Source organism: Eptatretus burgeri, unplaced genomic scaffold, assembly GCF_056783735.1.
Source record: "Eptatretus burgeri isolate ZD-2024b unplaced genomic scaffold, Ebu_testis_v1 Ebu_testis_scaffold_3176, whole genome shotgun sequence".
In the NCBI taxonomy this organism is placed as follows: Eukaryota; Metazoa; Chordata; class Myxini; order Myxiniformes; family Myxinidae; genus Eptatretus; species Eptatretus burgeri.
In genome coordinates this window covers 118,827-134,321 of record NW_028225124.1, presented here as the reverse complement: position 1 = coordinate 134,321, position 15,495 = coordinate 118,827, and the positions used below count along the sequence as shown (strand labels likewise).

Here is a 15,495-nt window from a genome sequence, read left to right as displayed (position 1 = left end):
AGATCGCTGTGTTGAAAGTGAAGATTCCAATTTTTCAGAAAAGGTTTCTCAGCCGCAAATGTAAATTAAAACGGACCGAGTTGGAATCGTTTCTGTTCACAAAATAATTTTTGACGATGTGGACTCGTATTTTTTCCTAATTTTAGATATAATTTCTGTTGCAAAGCTCAGGGTGCGATATGTGAGGAGAGGTCCAAACGATCTGCCATACTCTTTATCTTCGGTTGGGTCGGGGCGTGACAACACGTTTTATTCCCCGCACAGATCACTCACAAAAATAATTATGTGTCGTGTTCGGAGGGGAGAGCGGGTTGGGGTTGAGGGTTTCTAAAATTGTCTCCAATGTCGGGTAACCATGGTAACGTGATTTGAAAACCATCGAATCAAACCGGAACTGTTTTCCCTGAAGAAACATTTCTCCCTTTTCCACACACGATCTATTTTCACCTCGAAATTACGAGATTTCTTCGTCATCGGAGTAAAAAAAAAAGAGGAGTAAACGTCATCGGAATATATTATCATATAAACAGGATTATTAAATGGGAAATGTGATCATGGAAACGGAGAGGTAATGAAATATAAACCAAAAAGAGTGTGTACGGACCGAGTGTTCCTCATGATCGATTAGTTAATGAACGAACTTGAAATTAAACATGATTTTGGGATTTAAATTGAACTGAAAATGAACGGCTCCCTTGACCATGACGTCACAATAGGGTGACGTCACAGAGTGGTGGGAACTTTATGATTGTGTTCCCCACACGTTGTTTCTCGCACTTGAAGTATTTTCCAAGATGGAGAGAACGCGGCTCTTTCTTCTCTTGGTGTTGTCGTGCTTTTTCCTGTGCTGTGTCCGTTACCTGCCAGAACTTCAACAGGTGAGAGTGATTCGGGTGGAAACATTTACGTGGACGTTTTAAAGTGTTTAAATGTAGTTTGTCCACGGATGTTCGACGCTCTGTGAGGGTTCGATTCCGTCCAGAGTGAACAAGTAAATTAAATTAATTATTCAGTGTAAACGACTCCGATTTGTCCGTGTCCGTGTCCGTGTCTCTCAAACAGAAGTTGCTGGAATATCCTGAGGACATTTCTGTGTGGGACAAACTAAGGAATGTTCTTCCCTTTCAGGTAAGATGGACGATCAAGTGTAATACTCCAGGAGTATTTGGTGTGTTGTTGGTTATTAACTCAAATATGGGTTTCAGAAGGGGGAATGGAGCCCTCTCAGGTCTTGAAGAAGGTGTGTGTGTGTGTGTGTGTGTGTGTGTGTGTGTCCGTGTGTGTGTGTGTGTGTGTGTGTGTGTGTCCGTGTGTGTGTGTGTCCGTGTGTCCGTGTGTGTGTGTGTGTGTGTGTGTGTGTGTGTGTGTGTGTCTCCCCCGATTGGCCCACTAGAACCCATGTTTACAGGAAAATACAAGTGTGTTTGTGTTCCGATGCAAAGAAAATACAAAAACCATGTGTTAACCAAGGCAGTAAATTGTCTCAAACAACTTTCACTTTCCATTTGTATTTCTGTTTTTCAACACAGGAAGACGAGTGTACGTGAGAAATCATTGTGGGTTTACTCGGTCTTTGAATGGACCTGTGATCCAGGAGGAATCATTACAGATTTACACTGGTCCCCTCACTTACCCCTCTGACCTCTGTAATCTTAATCATTTCAGTGAAATCAGTAATTTTTGATTGTTGGTGTTGTTGTTGTTGTTTCTTTCACACTGAATCCCGTCCTTGAGAAGGAACAAGGATTTTTATTGTCTTTGTGAGGAGGGGTTGTCAACATGTTTCCCACGTCTTTCCTGAAGGTATTATCACATGCTTCATTCCAGAAACAACAACAAACTTTTCATGACAATCTTCTCTTCTTTTGTTTTTTGCCCCCATTGGAAATGGGGGCTTGTGGATTGGGTCTCATTCTTTCTGTGCATCTGTCCGTCCATCCGCAGCCATATGTCGGACATGTATGGACCGATTTTGTTCAAACTTGACACAACCACAGAATGTACATGATGACGTACATGTGCACCTCACTTTGTGTTGTGATCTGATGAAAAATAGATGACCGGTAAACTCGTGGCCATTTTAGTTGGAAAACCCCCAGTGTTGAACACGTCCTCAACCGTATCTCAGACGTACATTCATCGACATTGTTCTACTTTTTGTCATTCCTGGACCGTGAAGCATCTTTCATGAAAATGAAAAATATAAATTCTGATGAGATGACTCGATTCAATTTCACCCCAACCACCTTTATAAATAATTTACAAAAACTGATCAGACAGCATTTTCAACTGAATGATAATTTTCAATTGTCTGCAGTTATATATTTTATTTTACACATCAACAAGTATTATTAAATGTTCGACTGTTTGTGTAATTCAGGATGTCTCCTCCAAAATATATGAACATGGAATACCTTCTGTGTGAAATTTGCATTCCCAATCAAAAACAAAATACATGTCACATGACCAACTATCTTGGACAATATAACCACGTGACCCACATCATTAATATTCATGACCGAATAACCCAATCGTACGCAGACTTCTTTGTCACATGACTACACAAGTCGGTTGTACAAACTCATAAATATTGTGAATATGGACCCGCCCTTCAACTCCAGACAGCAAAATTACGAAAACCACGGGAGCTGTCACATTTTATGTGTTTTTACTCCTTGTTTTCAGTGCATTGCTTCACTCCTGAAACCGCACACCAGACGTATATACGAACATACCACTCACGAAAGCAGATACCCAAACATGACTTCAGGAAGGCGATGAGATAGGCCCACATCCTCAGCTTCAATGTGAGAGATTCCATTCATATTGAAGGCCTTTGTTTTCATGGCATTAACTGAGCAAGATGTGAGGCAAGGGAGACAGTCTGTAAGTGAGAGCAGTGTTCCAGAAAGCTGCTTTTGAAAGTCTTGAAGGAAGAATGGAGTTTAGCTGCTCGGGAAAGGACTATGTATGATGAAGAGTACTCGTCGGTGACTGACTTTCCAGGCCAACTTTGATATGTGGTTTGTCCAAGAAAGATCATGGCTGATAATGAGATGCAGGAGTTTGTTGGACTGATCTTCGTGTGGAGGATTGTGAAGAAAGGAGACAGGAGGGTTTGCCATCTGGTCCTTTCAGAGAGAGAAACTGAGATTATGAGATTTGTCAGGCTTGAAAGATGTATTCGAAGTGTTTCACTAGCTTGTGATTTTGTCAAAGTCTGGAGAGAGGAACGAGGCTGCAGTCTGCCAGTCTGAAGGAGGAGTGATGTCACGGCAGAGAGTGGGGTCAGCAGCAATTCGATAAAGTGGATTTTCCAAAGGGTCAGAGAGATCATTTATGAAGTTCAGGAAGAACACTGGGCCCAGATCACTGCGTTGTAGAACTCCAGCCTTGACAGGAAGAGGAGATGAAAGGATTCTGCTGAGTGCTACACATTGGTTATAAGAATGGTAGAAGTACCATAATGAAGCCACGTGTGGAGTTGACCTTGGATGCCTGAAGGAGAGAGTTTGAAGAGGAAGACTACATTCCAGACTGTATCAAAATCACGTTATATGTCCAGAGAGCTGACCATGATCTCACGTCTGACATTGAGAGCCTCCATTCATTGTTGGGTGAGTAGAAGTACCATGTCCAAGGTGTAGTGTGACCTGGTCTCAATCCAAATTGGTGAAATGAGATTTCTGATCAACTGCCATGATTGATTCCAAGATTTGTTGCTGAATTGGAAGTTAGCTGAAAAGTCTGTGGAAAAGGTGATCAGTTTTTGCACTTTTTTTATAATGCAGTGATTTGTTCACTTCAGATGGTGTTTAAAATGTGCTTTACTTCTCATATCAGTAAAGTGAGGATTTTTTTCACTTTGAAGGTGTTTATTGTCTGTTTCCCTTCCATTTAGCAGCATTATATAGAAATCCTTTTTTTCTCTTCAAATTGTATTGTCGAATAAACACGGGGGAGACAAATCCGTTGCCTCACCCTGATACCGATTTTTAAAGGAATCAAAGTCATGTCATGGTCCATCACCATGTTATATTTGAGGTCAATCACAAAAGGAGTTATGGAGTTCCCAAGCGGAAACCAAAATGTTCACTGATGGACGGATGGACAGACGCACATAAGTGACGGTGGACTTGCACATCAATCTCATCAATGGTCTGTTTGAATGCACAAGGGCATAGCCAGAGGTCCAAAAGTGATGAGGAAAAAGAGGTGCACTTGGTTGATGTGATGGAGTGCGTCGTGCAGCATTGCGAGTGCCAAAGGCGCGAAGCCATTATGGCGATGGGTCTGGGGGCAGCTTTAGGCCCCCAGAAGCCAATGCATTTTTGATGCAAAGAAACCTATTCTTGCCTAATTTCAATGCTCAAAATTTTAAAATGTTAATGTTCATTTCAACCACATTAATCATGAAAAATGTATTTATATTTATGTATATATATATATATATATATATTTATGTATATGTATATATATATGTATATATATATATATATATATATATGTATGTATGTAAATATATATATATATATATATATATATATATATATATATATATATATATATATATATATATATATATATATATATATATATATATATATATCCATGCAGTCAAACTAAATTTTGTTTGTGTCAAAACATTTTTGCCCCCATGCTAAACCCACTCCACACCCTAAGCACGCCCGACCCCACATGTTCTGTCATCATTCAATCACAATCACAGAGCCAAGTACATGAGCTGGTGCCTCATGAGATCAGTGCACTGGGAGGAGGGTTTTTCAGTTACTGTCAAGGGGGGGGGGGTATATTCACAATGTTGTCCTATTTATGTATTTTGATAGGAGTGGAGATAAGAGCATTCAGAGCACTGCCGGTAGTTTGATAGTTTACTCCCCAGGGAGCTCAGATGGCCAGAGGGCTCAGGCCACATTATATTTCAGGAAATGAGCGACGAGGCAACTGCCTCGTCTGCCTCAGCCTGGCTCCGCCCGAGATGCATGCAATAAAACTCAACATAACCCGATGTTTATCGGGTGACCCAACTTGTAAAGATATATTTTCGTGTGGTACTCTATTCTCGGCAGTCACAGACAATTCATGAAATCCAATGTGATTGATACTTGATTTTCTTTTTTTATGTCTTTGTCATACAGAAGCGTCAAAGTTTTTCTGAAAAGCTGTTCGAAAGATTTCTCAACCTCCTCCCCTTCTCAAAGGTAGGATGTTATGGCTTACACTCGGTACACTTTTTGAAAATATAGAGGTAAAAGTTTTGTGCATCATATATATTGTGGTGGACATCGCCTCTGGATAACTCCTCGAGGATGGCTTGTCTTCAAGAGACCACAGACACCATTTTGAACTCTCAACTCTGGCCGGATCTTCGTGCCCAAAGTCGATTTACCTCGTCGGTGAGGTTAAGCAAGGCAAAAATGGAACCATGCCGGAGGTTACCGAACAGGCCTCAGTCATTCAGCCGAGCAAAACCAATGTCACGTAACCGCATCTGAGATTGAACTTGGATAACGAATTCAAGTTTGCCAAAAGATTCAGCAGTCTTTGACCACCATCAGAATGGAAATAATAATTCAGGACAGTTTCTGAAGGAAATTGCTTTGAGTGTGAGCAATGAAAATGCAATTATTTGCAGTGGCAATCAAACGAGTATTAACAGTGAAGGAGAACATTGAAATGACAGATGCACACAATTGACACAACATGTATAAATTGCCAAATTATCCATGTTTGAAGTAGCTTTTGAGGCAACCCTGAAGAGGATCAGCTCATTCGCCTCCGGGTCTGATGCAGTCTTTTGTTATATGCATTCATGAAGTGGTTTTTAAATGGTTGCAGTGGCTTTGGGAATAATTTGTTCAGATGTGAGGAAAATATGCACAGATGGTTGTGAAAAATAATGTCGAATGAGAACAATGATGTGTGGGATGTATATCTGCACAATCGCAACTTAACGCCCAGTCACACCTTGACGTTTTAGCCAGCGATGGCAACGTATTAAAATATATATAATACGCTGGCTTACGTTGAACTTTTGATGTTTTTTTTTTAAAAATTCGGACGTATTCATAGCGACTTGGTCTTATGTATAACGCATTAGTAACGGACACAGAACGTTTCGTTGTGTTATAGATAACTTATACCAACAAATGCTGAACCTGTTATCGGCCTACACAACCTATGCCCAACGATAGTCTAACTTAGGCATAGCGCGTTGCACGCATCGCCGACGATGTCCTGACGTAGCCTATTAAAAGGCTGACGCACAACAATTCGAATCATAACTGTCGTAGAAATGGAAGTGTCAACATCGCAGTCACACCTTGGCGATCTTGCCAGCGTATGCCGACCTAAGAAAAATGTGTCTAAAATGTTGGGGCACGTCAAATACGGTATGTGTAAGTTTGGTATACGTGAGTAGAACGCTAAAGTACGCTATCATACGTTGTAGTAAGTAGAGTACGTCAAGAAATTTTAAACATGTTCAAAATTTTACGACGTACTCGGCGGATGACACACGTTCCGCATGCGATGGGGATAAGTTGTACACACGATATGTGGACGCTCACACACGTCCACAAAGGCTACTTATAAGCTACTCATAAGTCGAAACACGTCGCGGTAATGTCTTTTTTACGCGAAACTTATTTCTCACTGATGTTTGAGGTGCTTTGAACCAATTATTTACGTAGTCCCAACACACATCGACGTATGTAGACGTATTCCAATGACTTCTTCCGGTCGACAAAAAAAAAAAAATGAACGTGTTTCTAACTTACAACTGCCATATAAAGACGTGTTCCCAGCGATTTTGGGAATTGGTATATAAAAATGGTGTTAATAAAAGGGGAACCCAACAGTGTTTTCAAGTCCTTTTTGAGTCGATGTCCATGTCAGCAGTAACAGTATCAGTATCAGGATCAGTATTAGTATTAGTAGTAGTTTGTTCATGTTGGCAGTAGTAGGTGAGTGTGAGGGGGAGGGTGTGGGTTATGATGGATCCTCCTTGCGTCCGCGTGTCCACGGGTAGGAGACATCTTTGCACCATTGTTCGAAGTGCTTCGCGGCTAATTTTTTATGGGGCTTTTTCAACAATGAGCTATGGCTTGTTTTTACAATTTAGGTCTATTCATAACGGGTTGGACAAATGCACAATGAACGAATAATGTGCATAGAGCGCTTCGATAACTTATAGATACGGTATACCAACGAATAATTATCATGTAGCCGGCGTTCATAAACTATGCCCAACGATAGCGTAACTTATCCATATCGTGCGGCAGTTTATCTTTGCCGGTGACGTGGGGTTTGCTATTCATAGGCTGCCACTCAACGATTTAAATGGCTGCATCTCCACTATTGAAAGTAGACGCTTGCGCTCAACAATTGGATTTTTTTTACACTCAACGACTTTTAAGTGGTACCACTCAGCTATTTTCATTGTTTATAATGAATGATTTAAATTGCTGTCACTCGCCTTTGTTTTTTGACGCTGGGGTTTGGAAATTTGAAGCGTTTCTTCTGAACGTGTTAAAACGCTCAAACTCGACTATTTTAAATAGACGCTGCCGATGGACAATTGGAATCATAGCCAAGCTAGACATCGAAGTGTGAACATCCTCGTCATGCCGAAGAAAAGTTTGAATAATGCTGCAAATAAATGTCCTGGCTGTGGCCGTGGACGCTGACGCAAGGACGATCCAGTATACCGACGTCTTTCAGCCTATGAGTAACTTAAAGGTAACGTCTGTCGATGTGTGGCAACGATCGCGTAACGTGCCAATAACACGTTAATCATAGGTTAGAAACAAGTTTCGGGTACGCTAAACATTACCTCGGCGTGTCTCAACTTATGATTAACTTACAAGTAGCATGTGTTGACGTCTGTCAACGATCGCAGACCGTGCATACAACTTGTGGCCAGCATCGCGGAACGTGTGAGTCATACGCCAGCATACGTCGTGAAATTTCAAGCATGCAAAAATTTGAGGACAACCGAAAAGTACAATGTTTAAAGCCAGCGTACAACCACGTATGGCAGTGTTTTTCAGCATGCTCTCAATGTTATCAAAAGTTACCCATAACGTATTCAACGTGTGCCAGCGTTTTAGAATTTTTTTTCAAAAATCGGCATACGTTGGCTAAAACGTCAAGGTGTGACTGGGCCTTTCGATTGATCATTACGTTCTTAAGGAGGTTAAACTAATATAACTATCAAATAACTGATTTAACATGATGTGGATCTCTTTGGGACTCCTTAAAACCACAACACTATTCCCACTTCTCTCCCCAGCCTCTCCAAGTCTGCATTCATCCGTTGTGTGAGCGTGTGTTTCATGGCTCCATGTGATCCCACTTAAGACACAAGATAGCTCCCCCTATTGGCCCACTAGAACCCATGTTTACAGGAAAATACAAGTGTGTTTGTGTTCCGATGCTAAGAAAATACAAAAACCATGTGTTAACCAAGGCAGTACATTCTCTCACTTAAACAACTTGGACTTCCATTCGTATTTACGTTTTAAACACGGGAAGGTGAGTGTACACGAGAAATCATTGTGGGTTTACTCGGTCTTTGAATGGACCGGTGATCCAGGAGGAATCATTACAGATTTACACTGGTCCCCTCACTTCCCCTTCTGACCTCTGGAATGTTGATCATTTCAGTGAAATCAGTATTTTTTGATTGTTGGTGTTGTTGTTTCTTTCACACTGAATCCCATCCTTGAGAAGGAACAAGGATTTTTATTGTCTTTGTGAGGAGGGGTTGTCAACATGTTTCCCACATCTTTCCTGAAGGTATTATCACATGCTTCATTCCAGAAAAAACAACAAACTTTTTATGACAATCTTCTCTTCTTTTCTTTTTTGCCCCCATTAGAAATGGGGGCTTGTGGATTGGGTCTCATTCTTTCTGTGCATCTGTCCGTCCATCCGCAGCCATATGTCGGACATGTATGGACCGATTTTGTTCAAACTTGACACAAGCACAGAATGTACATGATGACGTACATGTGCACCTCATATTATGTTGTGATGTGATGAAAGATTGCCGACTGGAAGACTGGCGGCCATTTTAGTTTAAAAATCCCAGCATTGAGCACGTCCTCAACCATTTCTCAGACGTACATTCACCGATCTTGTTCTATATTTTGTCATAGCTGTGCCATGAAGCATCTTTCATGAAAATTAAATCCTGGAAATCTGATTAGCGACTCGATTCAATTTCACCCCAACCACCTTTACATATAGTTTACAAAAACTGATCAGACAGCATTTTCAACTGAATGATAATTTTCTATTGTCTACAACTCTATAATTTATTTTATGCGTAAATAAATATTGTTAAATGTTGGACTGTTTGTGAAATTCAGAATGTCGCCCCTAAAATATGTGAACATGGAAATCTTGTGTGTGAAATTTACATTCCCAATCAAAACATCAAACATGTCACATGACCAAGTGTCTTACACAAAACAACGACGTGACCCACATGATAAATAATCATGCCTGAATCACCCAATCAGACGTGAACTTCCATGTCACATGACCACTCAAGTCAGGAGCACATTCTCATAAACCTTGTGAATATGGACTCGCCCTTTAACTCCTGACAGCAAAATTGCTAAAACCAAGGGAGCTATCACATTTTATGTGTTTTTCTCCTTGTTTTCTGTGCATTGCTTCACTCCTGAAACTGTACACCAGGACGTATGTACGAACATACCACCCACGAAGGCAGACACCCAAACATGTCCACACTTCATGAAGGCCGACACCTGTTTGTGAACACGAGGAGATAGGCCCATATACTCAGCTTCATCATGAGAGATTCCATGAATCTTGAAGGCCTTTGTTTCCTTGTTGATAAGCTGAGTCATATGTGAAGTAAGGTCGCCAGTCTAGAGGGGAGAGCAGTGTTTCATCAAGCTGCTTATGAACGTCTTGAAGGAAGACAGTTGTTTAGCTGCACCGTAGAAGTACTCTGCATGACGAAGAGTATTCGTCGGTGACTGACTTTGGAGGCCAACTTTAAAATGTGGTTTGTCCAAGAAAGATCATGGCTAATCATGAGATGCAGGAGTTTGAAGGACTGATCTTCCTGCAGAGGATTGTGATGAAAGTGGAGAGGAGGGTTTGCCATCTGGTCCTTTCTCAGAGATACTGAGATTATGAGATTTGTCAGGATTGAAAGACGTATTCCAAGTGTTTCGCCAGCTTGTGATTTTGTCGAAGTCTGAAGAGAGGGAAGAGGCTGCAGCCTGCCTGTCTGAAGGAGGAGTGATGTTACGGCAGAGAGTGGAGTCATCAGCAATTAGATAAAGTGGATTTTCCAAAGCGTCACAGAGATCATTTATGAAGTTCAGGAATAACACTGGGCCCAGATCACTGCCTTGTATAACTCCAGCCTTGACAGGAAGAGGAGATGAAAGGATTCTGCTGAGTGCCACACGTTGGTTGTAAGAGTAGAGGAAGTACCATAATGAAGCCATGTGTGGAGTTGACCTTGGATGCCTGAAGGAGAGAGTTTGAAGAGTAAGACGACATTCCAGACTCCATCAAAATCACGTTGTATGGCCACAGAGCTGACCATGATCTCATGTCTGCCATTGAGAGCCTCCATTCATTATTTTGTTAGTCGAAGTACCATATCCATGGTTGAGTGACGTAGTCTGAAACCATATTGCTGATCTGAGATGAAGATGTTTGAGAAATGTAAGAATTTCCTATCAACTGCCATGATTCCAGGACTTTGTTGATAATTGGATGTGAGCTGATAAGTCTATTGATAAGGTGATCAGTTTTTGCACCTTTTATGGAATGCAGTGGTTTGTTCACTTGAGATGGTGTTTGAAATGTACTTTCCTTCTCACATTAGTAAAGTGAGGACTTTTTTTCACTTTCATTGTGTTTAAAGTTTGTTTCCCTTCCATTTGGCAGTAATACATCAAAAATACTTTTTTTTCTTCAAATTGTATTGTAGAATATTCACGGGGGAGATAATTCCATTGCCCAACCCTGATACCGATTTTGAAAGGAATCCTGGTCTTGTCATGGTGTACCACCATGTTAATGTTGAAGTCAATCGGACTCGGAGTTGTCAAGTTCCGTCCTGTAAACCAAAATGTTGACTGACAGATGGATGGACGGACGGACGAAAGTAAAGATCGACCAACACATCAATCTCATCAATGGTCTGGTTGGATGCACCAAATAAAAGTCTCCATCACCCGATGTTTATCGGGTGACCAACTTTGTCATCGATGTTTCCTTGTGGATATGTTTCCTCGGCCGTCACAGACATTTCGGGAAATCCAATTTGACTGATACATGATATTTTTATGTCTTTGTCATGCAGAAGCATCAAAGTTTTTCTCAAAGGGTGTGCCAAAGATTTCTCAACCTCCTCCCCTTCTCAAAGGTATGATGTTGTGGCTTAAACTCGGTACATTTTTTCAAAATATGGAGGTAAAAGTTGTGTGCATAATATATATTGTGGTGGACATCGCCTCTGGATAACTCCTCGAGGACGGTTTGTCTTCAAACGACCACAGACACCGTTTGCAACTCTCAACTCTGGCCGGATCTTTGTCCTCAATGTCGGTTTACCTTGTCGGTGAGGTGAAGCGTGGCAAAAATGGAACTATGCCGGAGGTTACCGAACAGACCTTAGTCAGTCTGCCGAGCAAAACCAATGTCACGTTACCGCATCTGCGATTGAACTTTGATAACAAATCCAAGCTCACCAAAAGCCTCGGCAGTCTTTCACCACCATCAGAATGGACAGAATAATTCAGGACAGTTTCTGAAGGAAATTGCTTTTCGTGGCAACAATGAAAAGTATTTACAGTAAGAGAGAACAATGAAATAACATTGATGGACACAATGAACACAACACGTATACATTGCCAAATTATCCATGTTTGAAGTAGTTTTTGAAGCACCCCTGAAGAAAATTGGCACGTTAACCTCCGGGTTTGATGCAATCTTTTGTTACGTGCATTCATGAAGTGGTTGTTAAATGGTTGTGGTGGCTGTGAGGATAAATTGTTCAGATGTTCGGAAAATATGCGCAGATGGTTTCTCATAAAGAATGTCGAATGAGAAAAATGATGTTTGGGATTTCTATCTGCACAATCGCAACTCAGATCTATCAACACAGACTTTAGGAAGTTAAAATAACCAATATAACTATCAAGTGACTGCTTTATTAGAGTTGCGGTCCAGCCCAGGAAAATTAGGTTAACCACAACTGGAGGTAGAACCAGCTACAACTGGTATAATTTTCTTCCTCTGGATGTCTAGTTTTTAGAAAATGATGTTGTAGTTGCAGCAACTGTGTTCAACACGCCAAATTAACCCCTTCCTTGTGGACATCCATGAAAAATTGCCATTTTCAATTATCACCACATACATTGAAGTGAGCCAAGTTAAATTCAACGAAAGTTCTTTATTTTAATTTATTTGGTGTAAAAGATTCTAGCCAACACATTCAACGGGTTTTCGAGCAAATCCAAGGGTTGAGGGTTAAAAAAACCCCATCAAAACTGAAAAGTTCCTGACTTTTGGTCGCGTCGGACAAATCGGCCCAAGTCCTCCCCCTAACAGATGTTGTATCAGTGTCAGTCCAACTTCTATTCCTTTTCCTGCATACCCCAGTGATGCAAAACTGACATTGAGAGAGGCAAAATTGATACAGTGTGGCATGTTACCCCTGGTTTGCGAAAGTGCCCAAAATTGGCCCTTGTGTCGACGTGTCAATCTCATTTTATCCTGTCCTGCTGGTGTTATTTTGATTTTGATACTCTCTGCATGAACAGGCATCAATACAATGAAGTCCAGCAAGCTGACAAGGACACTTCCTTCCATTGGAGCAGTCCTTATCTTTGCAGTACAAGTGAGTGAGGTCTCGCACCTCGACTGGAGCCGGTGGCTTTGAGAACATGGTCGGTGTGATGCCTCCATCATCACAAGCACTCCAACCATGACCAATTGGTTGAGTTTCCTCCTGGTTCACAATATGACTGTTCCACCAGATCCTAGTCTGGTACTTAGCACATAGGATGTGCTGTTTGAACGCGTCTTCCGTGGGCGTAAGCATTGAAGCTCCTTTGTCCATCGTTGTTGCCATGAGGTAGCGCATCTCATTTAGAGTTTGGACATCTTTTCCCTTCTTTCCGTACACCAACAATTCAAACACCTGTGCAACGTTCCCATCATTCCCATGAAAGGTTGTCAAATCTGTGAGACTGTCAATGTTTTTGACAAGTTTGGAGTCGGCAGTCTTCTTGCCGATCCTGTTCATTGAACACATGGTATCACATCCTCTCAAGGCGTGAGCAGCAAGGAGGCTACCACAAACTGTCGGACGAAGTTGGTCCACAATTTCATGAACTGGGATGTTCCGCTCCTTGCCAGAATGTCCAGCATACATGAATACTTGGTGAGTTAGCTGTCCTCTGCTTTGGTGGTGCACAAGAAGGACCAGGACATCAGTATCATCACAGCGGATAATTGGGCGACCATTACCCTGGGAGAGACTGCACGCAGTGAGAATCATCCTCGTGTCTGCTATCACATTTTATGTGATTTTCTCATTGATTTCCGTGCATTGCTTCACTCCTGAAACTGTACACCAGGACGTATATACGAACATACCACCCACGAAAGCAGATACCCCAGCATGTCCACACTTCATTGCAGGCCGACACCTGTCTGCGATGGTGAGGAAATAGGCCCATACGAGGTGTGTTCAAAAAGTATCCAACCTTAATTTTTCGTGCATAAACAAATGAAGCGAGGGAGCCGTGGTTTGGTGCACGTATGTCGGCGATCCTAATCCGTATGCGTGAATATTTTCCCACCTGCAGAAGCTGTCAGTCTCCGACAGACCGCCGATGAGTGAGGAAGTGTAAGTGAGCGCCGTCGGATTTTCGTTTTGACAAAATGACGGATCACTGTGGTCTCATCGCCAGTGATCACTGTGTTGAAATAGTTGGGATCGCTGTTCATAGTCTCCAGCATGTCCTGTGCGATCTCCAAACGGAGTTGCTTCTGCTCGATCGTTAGCAGCTTTGGCACGAACTTCGCTGAGATTCTCCTTAAGCCTAAATCCTCAGTCACAATGGAATGAACGGATCCAATGCTGACGCCCGCCTCGTCTGCAAGTTCTCTCATCGTGATTCGACGATCCTGCATCAGCAGGGTCCTCACTTGGTCAATGATGATCTCATTTCGGGATGTTGAGGGCCTACCAGAACGTCCTTCACTTTGCACTGATGTGCGACCATCTCTGAAGCGGTTGTACCACTCTTTTATCTGTGTGGTGCCCATTGCTCCATTCCCGAAGGCCTGTTGAATCTTGTGGATCGTTTCCACTTGGGAATCGCCAAGCTTTACACAAAATTTGATGCAGTAGCGTTGTTGAAGTTTTTCCATCATTTTTTCAAAAACGAAAATCCGACGGCGCTCACTTACACTTCCTCACTCATCGGCGGTCTGTCGGCGACTGACAGCTTCTGCAGGCGGGAAAATATTCACGCATACGGATGAGGATCGCCTACATACGTGCACCAAACCACGCCTCCCGAGCTTCATTTGTTTATGCACGAAAAATTAAGGTTGGATACTTTTTGAACACACCTCGAATACTCAGCTTCATCGAGAGAGATTCCATTAATCTTGAAGGCCTTTGTTTCCATGGCTTTAAGCTGAGCAAGATATGAGGCAAGGTAGCCAGTCCAGAGCGGAGAGCAGTGTTCCACTAAGCTGCTTATGAGAGTCTTCTCGGTGGATAGTATTTCATCTGCACCGAGGAAGAACTGTGTATGATGAAGAGTACTCGTCGGTGACTGACTTCGGAGGCCAACTTTAATCTGTGGTTCGTCCAAAAAAGATCATGGCTGATTGTGAGATGTAGGAGTTTGAAGGACTGATCTTCCTGTATAGGATTGTGAAGAAAGTAAACAGGAGGGTTTGCCATATGGTCCTTTCAGAGAGAGATACTGAGATTATGAGATTTGTCGGGATTGAAAGACGGATTCCAAGTGTTTGAGCAGCTTGTGATTTTGTCAAAGTCTGAAGAGAGGGAAGAAGCTGCAGCCTGCCATCTGGTTGGATCTGAAGGAGGAGTGATGTCAGGGTCGAGAGTGGAATCATTATCAATTCGATAAAGTGGATTTTCCAAAGCGTGAGAGAGATCATTTATGAAGTTCAGGAATAACACTGGGCCGAGATCACTGCCTTGGGGAACTTCAGACTTGACACAGAGAGGAGATGAAAGGATTCTATTGAGTGCCACTTGTTGGTTATGAGAGTTGAAGAAGTGTAATAATGAAGCAACTTCTGGAGTTGACCTTGGATGTCAGAGGCAGAGTGTTTGAAGAGTAAGACTGCATGCCAGACTGTATCAAAAGCACGTTATATGTCCAGAGAGCTCACGCTGATGTCATGTCTTACATTGAGAGCCTCGAT

At 42.0% G+C, this 15,495-nt stretch overlaps 1 protein-coding gene across 3 annotated transcripts in view; it reads left to right on the top strand.

The window, feature by feature from the left end:
• Positions 1-312: 312 nt before the first annotated feature.
• Positions 313-15,495, top strand: part of LOC147006433 (serine/threonine-protein kinase par-1-like) — a 112,376-nt gene continuing 97,193 nt past the window's right edge. For all 3 annotated transcript variants that reach the window (XR_015054835.1, XR_015054836.1, XM_085868812.1), the window contains exons 1-3: positions 313-878; positions 1,063-1,128; positions 11,381-11,443. Coding sequence is in view for 1 of the 3 variants with exons in the window: in XM_085868812.1 (XP_085724938.1) it covers positions 795-878; positions 1,063-1,128; positions 11,381-11,443 (213 nt within the window). In the remaining 2 variants the exon portion in view is untranslated. The remainder of the gene's footprint in view (positions 879-1,062; positions 1,129-11,380; positions 11,444-15,495) is intronic.